This window comes from Alnus glutinosa, chromosome 6, assembly GCF_958979055.1.
Source record: "Alnus glutinosa chromosome 6, dhAlnGlut1.1, whole genome shotgun sequence".
Lineage (NCBI taxonomy): Eukaryota > Viridiplantae > Streptophyta > Magnoliopsida > Fagales > Betulaceae > Alnus > Alnus glutinosa.
The window spans coordinates 1,001,100-1,020,052 of NC_084891.1; the positions used below are offsets into that span (position 1 = coordinate 1,001,100).

At 35.7% G+C, this 18,953-nt stretch overlaps 2 protein-coding genes across 2 annotated transcripts; both read left to right on the plus strand.

The window, feature by feature from the left end:
• The first annotated feature begins 5,598 nt into the window (after positions 1-5,598).
• Positions 5,599-11,888, plus strand: LOC133870542 (protein NRT1/ PTR FAMILY 5.10-like). The gene is made up of 5 exons (XM_062307708.1): positions 5,599-5,919; positions 6,029-6,246; positions 8,226-8,773; positions 10,060-10,441; positions 11,097-11,888. Exons 1-5 carry the CDS (start codon positions 5,772-5,774, stop codon positions 11,532-11,534), a joined length of 1,734 nt encoding a protein of 577 aa, XP_062163692.1. The 5' UTR covers positions 5,599-5,771; the 3' UTR covers positions 11,535-11,888.
• Positions 11,889-15,993: 4,105 nt separating this feature from the next.
• LOC133870543 (protein NRT1/ PTR FAMILY 5.10-like) lies at positions 15,994-18,354 on the plus strand. The gene is made up of 4 exons (XM_062307709.1): positions 15,994-16,305; positions 16,401-16,618; positions 16,713-17,260; positions 17,461-18,354. The coding sequence occupies exons 1-4, from the start codon at positions 16,188-16,190 to the stop codon at positions 18,263-18,265; spliced, it is 1,689 nt and encodes a 562-aa protein (XP_062163693.1). The 5' UTR covers positions 15,994-16,187; the 3' UTR covers positions 18,266-18,354.
• The last annotated feature ends 599 nt before the right edge of the window (positions 18,355-18,953 follow it).

Consider the following 18,953-nt stretch of genomic DNA (forward strand, 5'->3'; position numbering starts at 1 on the left):
TCCGAACAACCAAACAGATAATAACCAATGATTTCCCAAACACAATTCATGGCCTAAAGAAAACAGAAAGAAATAAATCTTTTTTTTTTTTTTTAATGAATGAACAAACGTCATCCCTGTTCTTCCTCTTTTTCTTTTTCTATGTGCTCTTTGCCGCATCTTGTCAAGCACCTCTGTTGCAACCATGGCTAGATGAATCACAAGCTTTATAGAACAAAAACACAATGGTTACAACTTTTCCAGTAAACATTGGAGCACCTCTAATAAGAAGAATAAATATTCTATCACATTACTGCAACAACAAAGTAGTAGACAACACAAAACATCAAAACCTTTACAACAGAAACACCCAATACCACAACAACAAAGCAGCAAAGACAAAAAACTAAACATAAAAAATATAACAACTGCAACAGCCCACATTAGCAGCTTATAACAGAGACTGCAAATTCCAGCTATGCAGAAGATCAAAATGCTTAGATTTCTTAAACCTGCCTCTAAGATGATGAAGAGGTGTCAAATACCTCCTTGATGCTTTCAACAGGCTTCCCATCAAATTCAATCACATTATCACCTAGACAGATCCAGCACGATCAGCAGGAGATCCAGGAGTTACCTAGTCAAAAAATGGGAAAACCATCATAACTGAGCAACATGCATTTTTTTTTTCTTTTTCTTTACAATGTAATATCATCAAAACCAAGCATACTGCAAATTATATTTCACAGCAAAAAACAATTCACGCATATTCCTTCTAGTCAATGCACAAATCAAAATATCAAAAGACCCACAGTTGGGTCTCAAGAGACGGTGGTCGTGGGTCTCTTGACTCTTGAGACACACGACGGTGGTTGTCGAGAGAGAGTGGGAGAGAGAGAGAGAGGAAGAATGGAGAAGAAGAATAAGAAAGAAGAAAGAAAGGGAGAAAGGAAGGCGATGGAGAGTTATGGAGAGATGAGAGTGACGGATCAGAGAGACAGAGTAAAGAAAGAGATATCCACACATACTGTTTCTAGAGATTAAGAGAGATGAGAGTGAATGAGATATTTTATAGGTGTGTGAATGGAAAAAAAACAATTAAAATTCAAAAACTTGAATTTTTTTTGGCTGTGCGCGCGCGGGGCCCCAAAATTTAGAGTCGTTTTCTTCCAAAACAACTCTAATCACTTATTTTTATTTTTAATTAATTTGTTGATAACTAAGCATATAGTATACTAGCTAATTAAATATAGTATTACATATTAATTATAGGAAAAAAAAATACATATATCCCCATCAAACTACCATTCAATTGTCAATGTCCCCCCAAACTACCAATTGTGTCAATTTCCCCTCTCAAACTACCAAAAAATGTCAATGTTCCCCCTAAGACCAACAAAAAGACAAAAATGACCATAATTTTTTTAAATAAGACAAAAATTGTCCTTATGAATTCAAAAATAATCTAAAAAATAAAAACTAAAAAAAATATTTTAAAAAAAATTAAAGGAAAAAAAATTTTGTTTAAAAAAGATTGAAAATTATTTAAAACAAAAAAAAAATTAAATAAACAAACTTAAAAAAAATTAAAACCAATTTTTATTTATTTATCTTATTCTATAATTTTTTGTTATTTTATATATTTTTTTAATTTTAATAATTTTATGAAAAAGGGTATTTTTGTCATTAGATGGAACATTGATATTTTTTGGTAGTTTGAGGGGGGACATTGACACAATTGGTAGTTTATGAGGGACATTAACAATTGAATGATAGTTTGAAGGGGATATATAGATCGTACAATGATCGATCACATAGATCGTACCAAGATCAATTACATGATCGTACCACGATCGATCACACATAATAGTACCATGATCCATCACATAGATCGTACCATGATCCATCACATTGAATGTACCACAATCGATCACATAGATTGTGGTACGATCAAGTCATCGATCGTGGTATGATCTATGTGATCGATCGTGGTACGATCAATGTGATGGATCGTGGTACGATCATGTGTGATCGATCGTGGTACGATCTATATGATGTATCGTAGTACGATCTATGTGATTGATCGTTGTACGATCATGTGTGATCGATCGTGGTACGATCATGTGTGATCGATCGTGGTACGATGAATGTAATAGGTCGTGGTACGATCGATCAGACTAATGCACTAGGATTGATTAGATGTTCGATCGATCAAAGTAATACACTTTGATTGATAAGATCTTCTATCGATAATATGATCATATCATGATCGATTGGACTAGTACTTAAGAACGATCACACTAATGCAATAGGATTGATTGGATGTTCGATTAATCAGAGTAATACACTTTGATCGATTAGATATGATCAATTGCACGTTAGATCGAACATTCACTATGTCAAGTTTGATTGATCGAACATTCGTATCAGATCTTCTATTGATCCTATGATTCTGTTATGATCGGCTTTAGTTCGAGATCAACTATTTAATTAAGCTCAAATCATAAATGAGCCAGTCTTGAAATCTCAAAGCTCGCCTCGCCTTGATTACAACTTATTTAGTGCTCTCTCTCTCTCTCTCTCTCTCTCTCTCTCTCTCTCTCTCTATATATATATATATATATATATATATATATATATATATATATTAATTAATATAGGGTTAGAGTTATTATAATTAGAGTCGTTTTTTATTTTTTAAAACGGTTCTAATTGGGACCGTTTTAACAAAAACGGCTCTAATTTGAGACTTTTTTTTTTTTTTTTTTTTTTTTTTTTTTTTGTTTAAATGGCTCAAATTCGAGCCGTTTTGTTAAAATAGCTCTAACAAAAAGGGCCCAAAAAGCCCTTTTTTTAATAGTGTAAAAACTAATCCAACCTTTATTGAGACAAGTTACTTTTGAGCTAATTAACGCTAGCTTTTGATGAATAGCTATGATGAAATTTGGGCTCCATTGAGTGGAGATTTTGGTTTTCATTAATTTCAATCGGGAAAAAAATGGTTGGGGGACAGCTAGTCAGCTAAATCACAGCCAAGAGCTACTTTGCGTGAACGCTAACTCATCAGTCTCATTCTGAACAAAAATTAAAAAATATAAAATAAAATCGAAACATTGAGAACTCTCAGCTCATCTCCATCTCCAGTAATAATAGTTAAAGTAACTATTAAAAAATTATAATTTTCTATTTTAGCTATTTTTTTTTTTTATATTCTTTTCAACAAATTTTTTATTATACTATCTACTTGCATTTAAATATTATTTTATGTGAAAAAAAGTGTAAATGAAATAAAGAGAGAAAGAAATAGAAAGAAGGAAAGTGAGAGAGAAAATAGTAATATATATATATATATTTTTTGTAGTGTGAATGGTGAATAGGTTGAATAGTGCATTTCTAGCAATAATAGCCAAAGTAGCTATTAAAAAAGTATAAGTCTCAACTTTAACTACTATTTTTTTTATACTCTCTCTAATAGATTATTTATTCTACTCTTTATTTTCTTTAAATATTATTTTGTGTGGAAGATAGTATGAAAGAAAAGAGGGAGGGAGAATATATGAAAGAAGGAAAGGGAGAGAAAATTAAAAAAAAAAAAAAAAAAAACAATTGTATGCAGTGTGAATAGGCTCTTTTACCTATTTACTATTCACACTAGAATGAAAAATTATATTCTACCTAATTTGTTGGAGACGAAAAATAAACCATTTGCCTATCTTGTTGGAGATGATTATTCACACTAGAAGGAAAGAAAAAAAAAAAAAAAAAAAAAAAAAACTATTTTACTTATTATGTTAAAGATGCTCTAAAATAGCAAAAAAAAAAATTTACTTATTATGTTAAAGATGCTCTAAAATAGCAAAAAAAAAAATATATATTTTCACTGGTAGTAATTTTTTTTTTTACTATTTAGCTAACTACTTTAATTAAGAAATTGGTCAATTGTTATGGTGTTAGTAATGGTAGCTCAACAATGCATAAAAACATAATTATAAAAAATAAAATTAAAAAAAGAAAAAGAAAAAAGTACACATGCTATAATTAAAAGGCTCACCCATCTTTCTTGGGTGAACCCTAGAACAAAGTAATAATGAGATAATAATGCAGCTGGCCGCAAAACGGAATTAGTCTATTGGAACATTTTTCGTCAAAAACTAATTATTTTATTAATTTTTTTTTTGTGTGTGGGATTTTCTTTTTTGAATTCATCATTACTTTCTAAACAATTTTGACAGTCTTTTTAAAATTTGAGTGTCAAAATTTTTATAAATAATGGGAACTTCCTGACTTTTTTCCCTTTTGAGTTTTGGCCAAACAACTCCATGAACAACTCTTTTATTTATTTATTTTTGTCATGAACGTCATGAATTACTAAAATTCATTATATTTCATCGATAGTTTGTTTGTTGGAAAATATGAAAATTATGACCGTTAGGAAAAAATAAATTTTTTATAAATATGACCGTTAAAAAAAAGTAAAAAGAATATTAACTTTACAAAAAGATAAACTTTCAAAAATATGATAGTTGGATAAAAAATATTTAAATAAAATCTTGAAGGTGAATAGTTATAATGCTCATCTGGATGAAGATGCTTTAAAAAAGTTGGTAGCTAAAATAGAAAAATATGATTCTTTTAGCTAAATATTTCATGAGCCAGATGTGAATGCTCGTGGGTCATGTAGCAAAAACAAGTAGCCACATCCCGCTAGCCATTTTAGCTAAAAAAAAAAATGGATTGCTGTTAAGTACTGCTCAACAAATTACTGAGCACAGTAGCTCAAAAATGTATCAATTAAGAGTTAAATATATTTTGACTCCCTCATCTAACATTCATTTTTTATAAAATCTCGTAAACTAACAAGTATACGTGTGATATTTAAACCCGTCAAACTACACTTTTATTGTAATATTTTAGGTTTGCAATGTCTAGGGTATTACATTCTTAGTAATAATTTTAGTATGAGTCATTCACAGCTCAAATTAATAAATTATGTCCCGTAGTTAAAAATAAATAAATAAAATTATGTCACGTCATTCCGCAAATATTCAATATTTCTGGAACAACCTTATTGTTATCTTGTACTTAGTAATGTCGCAGTAGAAAGAGACCATTTGTATCCCCAATCACTGTCTTTTGAACATTATTTGGGTCCTCTATCTATTCACTGCCTTTTGAACCATTCTCAGCCACGGCCTCTCACCCAATCTGATCTGCAGCAATTAATGTATTCTCTCAACAATTTCCCCTACTCTTTGGTCGTGCAAACATGAGATTGCGTTCGGCGGCACAAAGGGCTATCGTTCGGAGAGGACGGTGGTGTAAAGAAAGAAAAATTAATTGTTATACAACTCTTGACACTTAAAATATATAAATTTTGAGGAGTTGAAAAAAAATCAACATTTAATATAATAATAGTAGAAATTATATTTTTATTTTATAATTATTTGATTACGATGTCAATTTTTTTTTTAATTTTTTTTTTTAATTTGGTGATAATAACAAATTTAAAGGTAAATATAAGGCTACGTGTATGAGAGCATCTCCCATGGGTCCCGCACACTATTCTGGTTATAACTGATGTGATAAGTGATAACGCACCCAAAGCATTGACTATTGAGTAACCCAAGTGTGCGGCTGGAGAGTACTATGGTTGTTCAAGCAAACCCAATAATTGAACCATCGGACCGACCAACGGCATTGACAAAAAGGCACTCTTCATAATTGTGATACACAAAAAGCTTATCATTAAAGTTTGAACAACTGCATCTGCATGTGCCATTGCCGGCATAGAAATGGCCATCTCTCACCTTTCCGACGCCGAGTCTCCGGATGAGCAAGTTCCGCTGGTGCACAGCACCGTGGACGGTGTTGTTGACTACAAAGGCAACCCAGCCCTGAGAGCCAACTCCGGCGGCTGGAGGTCCGCCTCTTTCCTCATAGGTAAGGTAAACGTGCACGCTAAATATATATATTCAAGTATTTTTTTTTTTTTTTAAGTGTTTTAAGATCGAATTAAAGATTTTGAGTTGCTTGTTTACGTGTTGAGTAGGTGTGGAAGTGGCGGAGAGGTTTGCGTATTTTGGGATAAGCTGCAACCTTATAACGTATTTGACGGGTTCACTGGGGCAGTCCACGGCCACGGCGGCCGAGAACGTCAACGCGTGGTCCGGAACGGCGCAGCTGCTGCCTTTGTTGGGCGCATATGTGGCTGATTCTTTTCTGGGGCGCTACCGCACCATTATTCTTGCCTCTCTCATCTACATCCTGGTGCGCCTCTCTCTCTCTCTCTCTCTCTCCTGCTTGTGGGGAAATATATATATTATATAAAGAGTACGTTCTGCTTTGGGCTCCGGCAGCCGGCAGCCGGCAGCCGCACATGCACCATACCTGGAACTGAAAAAGAAAAAGTTTAGATCAGAAACGGAAAATTATAATTTTAATGGATTCCGTGGGGCTATATTCTTTAATTAATTGGGGTAGTGTTTTTATTTTAATTGATAAATTGGAAGATATTTTAAGAATATATGCGATGTTGATATTTGTGGAAAGAATTGGTTCGTACGTACGAGAGGCGAATATAACTTTTTGTTTGTATCCTGTTCTTTCGTTTAGAGATTTGTTTATGGTAAATGTTCTTTATAGTGTTTTTATGAGATTTTTTATTTTTATTTTTATTTTTTTATGTTGATATGACATTTTGTTTTTAATAAAAAAATTTATAGTTTGATTTTTTTTTTCTTATATTTTTATTAAAAAGAAAGGGTGCCATGTAAGCGTAAAAGAACTCCAAAAGAACACTATAATGAGTTCTAAGAATTTCTCTTTATTTATAAGTATTTCTCGTAAGGTCGACAGTTTTGACACGAATCGTGTTGTACAATCGACATAAAATTAATACAAAATTAGTTAATTAGAATTGATGGATCTAATTCATTTAATTAAATATATCGAGTTAGGGTTGACATATATAGTCTTATATCCATCCATTGACATGATTCATAACTTATAAGTATTTCCCGTAACGTTGACAATTTTGACACGAATCGTGTCGTATGAATTTAATACAAAATTAGTTAATTAGAATTGATGAGTCTAATTCGTTTAATTAAATATATGGAGTTAAGGTTGACATATATAGTCTTATACTCATCAATTGACATGATTTAAACTCAACATGAAATTAACGAGTTATAGTTGAAGGTTTTAATACGTTTAATTAAATGGATTAAGTTACGATTGATCTGTATAATCTTATGAGAGCTGCTACAAATACAAACGAAAGCTTATAAAAAAAAAACTTACAAACTGACATGGAATGTAATGTGGCATATTTTTAATTGAAAAACTTAATAAGCCTCTTTTATAAACTTGACGTCAAAGTTTACTGGCAAGGGAAAGAGAGATCCAGCCGATTCACTGGAAAAGAGAGATCCAGCAGGTTCACGGGGTGGCTGGAAACCACGCACACTCGCGTGAGTTTGGGAGATTCGGCCTAAACCCCAATGACCTCGCCAGATCCGGCCGGATCCGTCAAGAGAGCTGGCCTCAGATCCGGCTGAGCATCCATTCTTGAACCCAGATCCTCCCGAAAACCCATGCACACCGGCGTGGGTTTGAGAGATCTGGCCTAAACCCTGATGACCTTGCCAGATTCATCAAGAGATTCGACCGAGCGTCCATTCCCAAACCCAGATCCTGCCGAAAACCCACACACATCGGCGTGGGTTTGAGAGATCCGGCCTAAACCTCGACGACCTCGCCAGATCTGGCCTTAGATTTGGCCAAGTGTCCATTTCCGAACCTAGATTCGGCCAAAAACCCACGCACATCGGCGTGGGTTTGAGAGACCCGACCTAAACCCCGATGACCTCACCAGATCCAGCTGAAAACCCACGCAAACCGGCGTGGGTTTGGTTGGTCCGGCCAGTCGGTGAGGGGAGAGAGAGAGTGCCGGAGATGATCTGGTGTTTTTTTTTTTTTTATCTTATTTTAAATGAGTTTAAATGTTGCTTTTCAATTAATAAAATGCCACATCAGATGCTATCTCAGTTTGTAAACTTCTCTTTGTAAAAGTTTGTAAGTGCTTATTGCATTTTTCTAATTTTATATGATGCCTCAACACAACTCGAACTTAAAACACAAATACGAATGGCCACCACTGACTTTTCTTTAAATGTTCATTTTGATTTATTTATTTATTTATTATTATTATTATTATTATTATTTTTAACTATCATCTTTCACAGGGACTAGGCTTGTTGAGTCTGTCAGCCATGCTTGCTTCTCTCAGTACTTCTGGTGACATAGACTCCACCAAAGTTATGTCATCTTCTTCGGATGAGCTTGTAGTGATTTTATTCTTCTTCTCTCTATATCTAGTAGCCATTGGGCAAGGAGGACACAAACCCTGCGTTCAGGCTTTTGGAGCTGACCAGTTCGATGGAGAAGATCCAAAAGAACTCAGAGCCAAGAGCTCATTCTTTAACTGGTGGGTTTTCGGTGTATGTGCAGGTGGGTCGGTGACAGTTTTTGTCTTGAGCTATATACAAGACAACCTTAGCTGGGGTCTTGGGTTCGGAATCCCTTGCATTGTGATGGTCGTTGCACTGGGTGTCTTCTTGCTTGGAACCAGGACTTACCGGTATAGTCCCGTAGGGGATAAGGAAAGTCCGTTTGTGAGAATTGGTGGGGTGTTTGTCGCCGCAGTTAGGAATTGGCGGACTACCCCTTCGGCAATAGCTATCGAACAGGAGCCCCCTCCGACCCTGCCGTGTCGCAGCCATCAACAATTCAAGTAAGAACTGCCGCAGATTTTTCAATAGTATATAATTGATTATCAGTTGACAGATGATCCAGTGGTTCATTTCCATGGGAGCCTTTTGGATTTGGAAAAGAATTAGTAAAGCCCCAGCTCATTCTTCAACAAGCACGCAGTCAGAGCCCAGTGCTCCTCCCACTTATTGGGAGCTTATGTTTCAATATTCTATTTCTCCCTCGCTTACTTTTGCGGGGAAAAATAAAATAAAATAAAATTGTCAAGTCTTGTAGCTGGATTAACGGAACCACAAGAATCTTTAGTTAAAATAGGATTCTAACTCAGCACCTTTGAGATTTTGAGAAGAGTTATTCTTTGGAGAGCACAGTACGATGAAAATTTTCCCATTACCCTTAAAATCTTGTGCTAAAAAGCGTGGATGTTCGAGTCCTCTTTAAGGCATAATATTGAGAATACTCATTGAATGAGTAATTCAATAAGAGGCGTTCTTTTTATTATTATTATTATTATTTAGATTATTTAGAAAGAACTGGGCATGATGACTTGACGTCATCCTCACTTTCCTCCAGCTTATCACAGACAGTCTGCTCAAGGTTCCAAACTCAACGGTGAATTAACCGATCAACTTGCTTTGCTATCGAACATTTCTACCAATTAAGAGATGTGTTTCCGTGATATTCTGTTATCATTTCGTCCAGGAGGAAGAACCACGGGTTCCGCAAGGTAAATGCATAAAAAAGAGACAAATTTTAGCAGCCGATACATTATCATACATGTACCATCACATTAAAACTATATAGGAGTATCAATTCGTGTTTGCATGTTATGTTTGGGTCGTGTCAAGATATGAGTATAAAATTATATAGGTCAACCATAATCCCACCAATTTAATTAAATGAATCAGACCCCCATCAATCGATTGATGACCTGCTAATTTCATCTTGAATTCATGTCGAGTTCGCGGATTGTGTAAAAAATTGTCGAGTTCAGGTCATGTTCGTGTCAAGACATGAGTATAAGATTATAAAAGTTATCTATAACCCGGCCTATTAAATTGAACATGTTAGATTTTTCAATCATAATCCACTAATTTCTTGTTGGTTCGTGGCGGATTCGCAACCTGACCCGACCTATCTAGGAGGGGACATGAGTCCTCCAGTTACGTATATCTTTATAGGATATATAATACTTCAATCTGACACAGAAATGCATGCAAGCTTGCTTCCTAAAAACGCTATGAATTGCTTATATAAAAACTTATCTTATATTAGCCATTTTGATCCTCTATTAATGTGGCAGTGCAGGTTCCTCAACAAAGCCTTGCTGAGGTTCCCAGATAGTTCAAAACAAGGCAGCAAGATTTACACCATCAGTGACGTTGAAGAAGCAAAGGCAGTTCTCAGGCTTGTTCCCATATGGGCTACGAGCTTGGTGTATGCTATTGTTTATGCACAATGCTCAACTTTCTTCACCAAGCAAGGGGCTACTATGGAAAGAACAATCTTCCCTGGCTTCGATATACCAGCGGCTTCACTACAATCCCTCATCGGCCTGGCCATGGTAGTCATCATTCCCATATACGATCTCCTTTTTGTTCCCATAGCAAGAGCTTTCACCGGAAAACCCTCCGGGATCACGATGCTGCAGAGAATCGGAACCGGGATGCTTCTGTCTGTCATTTGCATGGTAGCGTAAACTAATATCGCTTGTTTCAAAAGCTTAAGCCGTCATGTTAGCTAGAGTTAATTTATATCCCGTTTAAGATTGTGTTGAGAAATAAAGCTTTTATATACATAAAGAGTCTTTTTAGAAAGAAAAAAAAAACTTCATTTTTAAGCTTTTTTTTAAAAGTTGTTTTGGCCTATTTTTTCTAGCAAACGGATCCATTTTTGCACTAAAAGTACCTTTAAGCTCCGTAACACGATTATTCCAAGAGCCTGATTGTGATTACGTTGGAAAATAGAGCTTTAAAAGTACTCAAAGAGTTTTTTTTTTTTTTTGAAAAAACTCCATTTTCAAGTTTTTCTCAAAATGTGTGTTTTAACTTTATTTTTTATTTTTACAAAGCAAAAAATTAAAGAATTATTTTTTTTTTCTTTTTTTAAGTTTTTTACCAAATGAATTCATTTTTTTTTTGCATAGCCTTTTAGGTATAAAATATTTTTTAAGCTCTTTAACTTAATCTAACATGTAAAATATTTAAATGAAATAAGAAGTGAACGGTAAAAATATGGTTCGAAGTCAGAATTTTTGTTCTAATACCATATTAAATCACCGTTTGTACCAAAACTTAAGCAAATTGAAAAGTGTTAATGTAACGATTTAGTTTATATTTTGACAGGTAGTTGCTGCTCTGGTTGAAATAAAAAGGCTGAAAACTGCTCAAGAATATGGGCTGGTTGACATGCCAGACGCGACTCTTCCAATCAGTATATTGTGGCTGGTTCCTCAATATGTCTTGTCGGGAGTTGCTGACGTGTTCGCCTTGGTTGGTCTGCAAGAGTTCTTCTACGATCAGGTCCCGGTTGAATTGAGGAGCGTGGGTCTCGCCCTCTACATCAGTATTCTCGGCGTGGGCAGCCTTTTAAGCGGCCTTCTTGTCACTGTCATCGAGGAAGTCAGTGGCAGTGACGGCGGAAGTAGTTGGTTTGCAGATAATCTTAACAGGGCACATCTTGATTACTTTTACTGGCTGCTTGCAGGAATCAGTGCAGTAGCATTTGTTGCCTTCTTGTGTTGTGCAAAATCTTACATTTATAATAGGCGAAGTACAATGTAAATTTATATATAGTACCTCACCGGAGGAGCAGACAGGAAGAAGAAGAGATTGTGGCGGACAGCCAGCCGGCTTTTTTCGAACGATTCTGGCGGACGGCTTTCTAGAGAGGAGGCTGTCGGTAGTTGGGTCTCCATTGAGCTTAAATGATCTATTAATTTAAGAAATCATCATAGTAGTAGAATTTTAGCAAGGTGTAAACACAATTTTATTGATGCAGGTCCAACATTTGGACTGCGACTATTGAAGGCAAGTCATTTGCTGCCACATTGGGCTAAATAGTGCAAAATTGTTGAGTTTGATACTGTTGCCTTTGGATTGAATGGGTAACAATTCATGCTTGGGTATTTCTGATGATGCTGTGTAATCGATTGGGAGTTGGGTGTTGTTTTTAGTTTGAGTTTGGGTTGAAGAATTTTAGGTTTTTATAGTGATTTGTGAGAGCGTGAACCAAAAAAAAAAAAAAAAGATTTGTGGGTTGATTTTCAAGGTATTTTTGGGTATTGAACTTAGCTGATAAAGAATTGAGGGTGGATTGTTAGTGATTGATTTGAATGGAGGGATTATGATTGGCAAAAGAAAAATTGTAAAGGTTATGGTTTGATTAGTTTAAGGTAATTAATAGTATAATTCAAATTTGAAGAAAAGATAATTCTAATTTTTTATGGAGTCTAAAAATGAAGGCTTTGAACTAAAGAAATTTAGATTAAAAAAATAATATTTAAATGATATGAAAAAAAAAAGAAATAGATAATTGGATATATGTCTTTTCAAATTCATTAATTAAACTAAATAAAATGGATTTTGATTAGCAATTTTTGCAGAGAAATATACCTAAGCAAACAAAGGAACAAAGTTTAATCTGATATACCACTGCACCTCGTTTTGCAAGAGAAAAGAAAGAAAAACAACTGAAACAGGAATTGCTGTGCGGGGAGGATCAAGACAAAAGAATAAAAAACTCATTTTCGTTTATTCCTGAATTGGGTAGGGGTATAATTCTGGACCGGTTATAACCGGACGGTAAACCGGTTTCGGGTAATTGGAAATCAGTTTGGTACCCAGTAATTTATAACGGGGTAACCGAGTACCTAGACCCGAGCATTAATTTTCTAGACACCCGATTATAACCAGATAATCGACTCTAGGTGTATAATATATTAAAAAAAAAATTAATAAATTACCCCCACACCCTTTATTCTAATGCTACACTCCTTAACCCTTTCCTATTTCCACCTTTTCTCTTATTGCCCAAGCCTTTTTCCCACTTTTGACTTCTCACCCTTCTGCGCGCCGCCTGCTTTCTTCTTCTTCTTCACACTATCAAACCTTTGGGCCCTTCACAATCGATCATCTCCACGTCCGTACTCCTTAGCCCTGGCGCACTCATGTATCTGTTTGTCATGCTATCCACTGTCACCCATGACTCTACTGCCCTCACCATCTGACGTGTCACCACCGTCCAATCCATGTCCTTGCACACACGTCTTCTTCTTCGGCCTTACATGGTATACACCCCTTTAGTTCTTCTTCTCCTTCGGCTGATCGGTCTTCGTCTTTCGTCTTTCTCATCCTTACTGATTTCGTCTTTCTCTGTTTCTCTACAGGTCTGATAATTTTTCAAGCAGACGGAACAAAAGAAGCAAACGGTTATATTAGATCTGGTTCATTTTTACTATCTGGTCCGAAAAATCAGTTTCACCTGAGGTAACCGAGAACCAGCTCTGATTTACAACCCTAGGATTGGGTCAAGGACAAGCTATTTTCCTGAATTTGTAAATATTTTAGTATAATTAAATTCGATCCACAAACCCCGCCCCCCACAACCTTGCTGCTACATTGAACCGTAACCGAGCCATGAGTATAAGTTTTTGAGAAATGTTAGAGCATCTCTCTGTGTTCTCCTGACATGGCATAGATGTAATTAAAAAATTACATCTATATTCTTTTGGATGACATAAATATAATTTTTAACATCCTAAGAGAACACCAAAAGATACTCTAACGATCCTCATTCATTTTGGCCCCGCCCTGGCACACTGCAGGTGTAAAAACTTAAAGTGTTTCCTTCATTTAATGAAATTACAAGTTCTCTTCAAAGAAAAAGAAGAAAAAGAAAAAAAAGAAAAAAAAGAAAAAAAAAAACTTTATTATCTTCGGCCTTAAAAAAGGGGCAGCAATAAAATGCATAAAAAATTATCACTTTTGCCAGCTGCAACAAAGACAACAAAAATGTCAACAAAGTTCAGATACGTGGCTGCTGTCCCGTTTGCAGAAAAAAGTTTTTACTGTTTCCTCTGTTTCGAGTGGGGTTTGAATTCAAGAAATGGCCACCGTCGAAACACCACTGCTATTAGACACTGTCGATGGCGCCGCTGACTACAAAGGCCATCCGGTCCTCCGATCCAACTCCGGCGGCTGGAGATCCGCATCCATCATCATAGGTAACACTTGCTCGCTCCCTATAATTAATTCATTTTTTACATGGGGCTCAACGTCGTCTAGCATGACAAAACCTAGACAGCAAGACGCGAAGGAATTATACTCCGGCTGAGTTTAATATTGCCATTTGATAGATAAAAAATGTAATTTTAGTTAAATTTTAAAAATAAATTATTTAAAAGTTGTGATTTGAAAACGTATAAAATTGTTTTTTTAAATCGCAGGTAATATAATATTTCTTTAAAAAACCAAAATTTTATAAGGTAACTTGCGATTTTAAAAATTAAATTATAATTTTATTAAATACTTAACTGTAATTTTTAAAAATTACTTTTTTAAATCCCTATTTTTAAAATTACAAGTCCATAGGAAGCCTTCATTTATGAAAAAGATAAAACAAAATACACAAAACTCTAGGGCCCACGTAACTTGAGAAAGTTAAGTCACGTAGATCAGAATTTTTTTTTTTTTTTTTTTTTTTGTTTTATAAAATTATATTTAATTTTAGTTGAATTATTTGAGGTAATAGTTGAACAGTAAATTTACATCACAATCATCATTGATTGACATGTAGCATGGTTGATGAACCACACCACTTATGAGGTCACCCTTCCCCCAAATGAAGGAATACAATGAGAGATGGCCCTCATAAGGGGCGATTGGACGCCCCTGACCTGATGAAGGGTGGCATGACTCATTAATTATATATACTGCGTGTCAATCGGTGATTGATTGTAGTATAGATCTTCATGTGCATCCAACGATTTCTGTCAATCAATTGGCGGATAGCATTGACCATCTTAAACATATAACTGTAAACCCTCATCGATCTTGAAGTACCTTAGGGATTTGATATAACTGTAAACTTCAAGGATCATATAAGTAAGGTTCTGTTTATTAATGTGAATTTTAACAAACTTAGTCTAATTGTGTCGATAAAAAATCCAAACCCCTTATTACACTAATAAGAACTCACTTTCTTTTTTCCTTTCTTATTTTATTTATTTTTTATTTTTTTGGTGGGCACCATAATAAGAGCTCACTTATTTGGTACATAAGTTGGACAGGATTAAGACAAAAACTGTATCGTAATTCGAAGTTTATTTCGAGAGAGATGAAAAAAAAAAAAAAAAATGAAGAAGAAGAAAAGTATATATATTTCCTTCAAACTACTATTTAATTGTTAATGTCCTCTCAAATTACCAATTGTGTCAATGTCCCATTTTAAATTACCAAAACATGTCAATATTTCTCGTAATGACAAAAATACCCTTTATAAAATTATTAAAATTTTAAAAAATATAAAATAACAAAAAATTAAACAAATAATAAAAACTGGTTTTATTTTTTTTTTGTTTGTTTTTTAAATTTTTTCTTTTTATATAATTTTAGTTTTTTTTTTAAAAAAAAATCGTTTTTTTCTGGTATTCTATTTAATTTTGTTTTGTTTTTTTTTTTTTTTTTTACATTTGCTTTTTCAAAAATAATTTTTTTTTTAGTATTTTATTTTTAGTTTTTAGTTTTCTTTAGAGTTCATAAGGACATTTTTGTCTTATTTTTAAAAAATAAGGGTCATTTTTTTTTTTTTGTTAGTATTAGGAAAACATTGATTTTTTTGATAATTTGAAAAAGAATATTAACGTAACTGATAGTTTGGAAAAAATATTCACAATTAAATAGTAGTTTAAAAGGGAATATATTTACTTTTCTTAAAAAAAAAAAAAAAAAAAAATGGGCATCTTTCCCCCGTGGGCAATATTTAATGAGAAATGCTACAGAGGGGACGTTCATCCGTCCCCTCTCCTCATTTTAACATTAAAAAAATCAAATTCAAAAGAAAAGTACATTTTTCTTTGTTTTTGGTTTTCTTTTTTATTGAATTTGATTTGTTTAATGATAAAAGGAGGAGAGGGGACGGATGAACGTCCCCTCTGTAGCATTCCTCATATTTAATTAAAATGGACACAACGTGCTATATATATTCTTTGTCCGAATCTAGTAATGTGATAAGTCGAAACAAAAAAAAAAAAAAAAAAGATCCTGCGTTGAACAAACATTGTCCGATCCAGATCGGAACTGACTGCATTCTTCTGCCGGGAATATCAATTATGAATAGGTGTTTAGCAAACTAAAACGGAGCAGCAGATCAGAAGCAAACTGTATTATTTCCTTCCGCTGTTTCAAGTGAGCTTTGAATTCGCCATCGATAAAGAAATGGCCACCATCGAAACACCACTGCTATTAGACACCGTCGATGGCGCCGTTGACTACAAACACCGTCCGGTCCTCCGATCCAACTCCGGCGGCTGGAGATCCGCATCCTTCATCATAGGTACGTGACACTCGCACCAAATCTAGCTAACTCTTTTTTCTTTTTCCTTTTGTTTTTTGGAGTTTGACTATTAGGCGCACATGCATATATATTAGGTGTGGAAGTGGCAGAGAGGTTCGCCTACTATGGCATCAGCTGCAACCTCATAACGTACCTGACTGGGCCGCTGGGCCAGTCCACGGCCACCGCGGCCGAGAACGTGAACGCGTGGTCCGGCACGGCGTCGTTGCTACCTCTTTTGGGGGCATTCGTGGCCGATTCTTTTCTGGGCCGCTACCGCACTATTGTCATTGCTTCTCTCATCTACATCCTGGTGAACTTCTCTCTCTCTCTTTCTCCCACTCAGTCTTAATTCTCTCCCCATGTTGAGAATTTATCTGGTAATCCATCTTTGAATTGAAACACAGGGACTAGGCTTGTTGACTCTGTCGGCTATGCTTCCTTCTTCAAGCACTTCTTCTGACTACCTAGACACCAAAATTAAATTGGGTTCTGTAAATCAGCTCCAAGTAATCTTATTCTTTGTATCTCTATATATAGTAGCCGTTGCTCAGGGCGGACACAAGCCCTGTGTTCAGGCTTTTGGTGCCGATCAGTTTGACGGGCGACATCCAGAGGAGCTCAGAGCCAAAAGCTCATTCTTCAATTGGTGGTACCTTGGTGTGTGTGCGGGTGCCACAGTAACAGTAGTGATCATGAGCTACATACAAGACAACCTTAGCTGGGGTCTAGGATTTGGAATCCCTTGTATTGTGATGGTCATTGCTTTGGGTATCTTTTTGCTCGGTACGAGGACTTATCGGTATAGTATCAAAGGGAAGGGGAGAAGCCCATTTGTGAGAATTGGTCGAGTGTTTGTTGCCGCAGCGAGGAACTGGCAGACCGCCCCTTCGGCTGTAGCTACTGAAGAGGAAGCTGGTAGACCCCTCCCGCACCATAGCTCCGAGCAATTCAAGTAAGAGATCGAGCGATTCAATGAAATGCTATTTGATAAATTGTTATACGATACCAATACATATTCAATGAGAAGATGTAGCAGAAAATATCAGTCATTATCTTGATTTTTACTGTTACGTCATCCCAATTGGTATAACAATATAGTAAATAGATCAGAATTCATTGCAGAGCGATTTTGATCTTCTTAATTTGTTCCAGGTTCCTCAACAAAGCTTTGGCGTCTCCAAAAGAAGGCGAGGTTTGTACCGTCGATGAGGTTGAAGAAGCAAAGGCAGCTCTCAGGCTTGTTCCAATTTGGGTGACGAGCTTGGGATACGGCATTGTGTTTGCACAAACCACAACTTTCTTTACCAAGCAAGGGGCTACCATGGACAGAACAATTTTCCCTGGCTTTGACATACCAGCGGCTTCACTACAATTCTTCATGGGAGTGGCCGTTGCAGTTTTCATTCCCGTATATGACTTGATTTTTGTTCCTACAGCAAGAGCTTTCACCAGGAAGCCCCATGGCATCACGATGCTGCAGAGAATTGGAACTGGGATGTTTCTATCTTTCATTTGCATGGTTGTTGCAGCTCTGATTGAAATGAAAAGGTTGAAAACAGCTCAAGAATATGGGCTGGTTGATATGCCAGATGCGACTGTTCCAATGAGTATTTGGTGGTTGGTTCCTCAATATGTCTTGTCTGGAACTGCCGATGTTTTCACCATGGTTGGTCTGCAAGAATTTTTCTATGATCAGGTCCCAATTGAGTTGAGGAGTGTGGGTCTCGCCCTCTATCTCTGTGTTGTTGGAGTTGGGAGTTTTTTAAGCAGCTTTCTTGTTTCTATCATCGAGGAAGCAACTGGCGGGGATGGGAAAGAAAGCTGGTTTGCTGATAATCTCAACCAGGCTCATCTTGACTATTTTTATTTTCTGCTTGCTGGAATCAGTGCAGTTGCATTCGCTGCATACTTGTATTTTTCAAAATCTTACATTTATAATAGGCAAAGTACAAGCTGAATACTCAGTTGCAAATGATAATACGAGGAACCTACTTTGAAACCATGTTAGAACAGTTTAGATGATGAAATAAAGAGGAACTTTGAACATAGGCTACATGGCATTCTATATCTAATGCCCAATGCTTTAAAGTTTTTTTTTTTCCTTATTCTTGTTCCTCTGATATAATTATATTGAGTAATGCTATATGTATATCACCTGAGAGCCTATGTAGCACGGTCTGTCAGAGCACCCAAAAACTTCAAACAAAATCAACCACCGACAAAAAAAAAAGAAAAAAAAAATTCCGACCATAAGCAATTTCACCACCCCTAGCCCATAGGAACTAAAAATTGCAAGAATCTCAACTTGCTTGAAGAAACAAACTAAATCACAAAGAATCGCAATCCAAAAGCCGGTGGCCTTAGGCGGATTTCGGCAGCAGCACTCGGCAGGGGAGGCTTGGGTGGTTTAGGCATAGATGAGTGGGTGGTAACGAAGAAGGGATTCCTTTTTGGTCGATGGGGATTTTGGTGGGCTGATCCGGTGTTTTTATCTATATTGTATCTTTGTGTTTTTAGCTGGCTTGTCAAAATTTTATTGGAAGCTGTAAAACATGCCCATCGATCAAGATAGAAGGAGCTCTCAACTTTAATTGGGACAATGTCTAAAAAGAGGAAAAAATTAAGGGTGGCTTGGCCACTTCCTT

Excerpts from the sequence above, each read along its gene's own strand:
- LOC133870543 (XM_062307709.1), top strand. The coding sequence starts at position 16,188 with ATGGCCACCATCGAAACACCACTGCTATTAGACACCGTCGATGGCGCC. Across the intron at positions 16,619-16,712 it reads CTTCTCTCATCTACATCCTG|GGACTAGGCTTGTTGACTCT; the intron begins GTGAACTTCTCT and ends ATTGAAACACAG. Across the intron at positions 17,261-17,460 it reads CATAGCTCCGAGCAATTCAA|GTTCCTCAACAAAGCTTTGG; the intron begins GTAAGAGATCGA and ends AATTTGTTCCAG.
- LOC133870542 (XM_062307708.1), top strand. The coding sequence starts at position 5,772 with ATGGCCATCTCTCACCTTTCCGACGCCGAGTCTCCGGATGAGCAAGTT. Across the intron at positions 5,920-6,028 it reads GTCCGCCTCTTTCCTCATAG|GTGTGGAAGTGGCGGAGAGG; the intron begins GTAAGGTAAACG and ends CGTGTTGAGTAG. Across the intron at positions 6,247-8,225 it reads CCTCTCTCATCTACATCCTG|GGACTAGGCTTGTTGAGTCT; the intron begins GTGCGCCTCTCT and ends CATCTTTCACAG.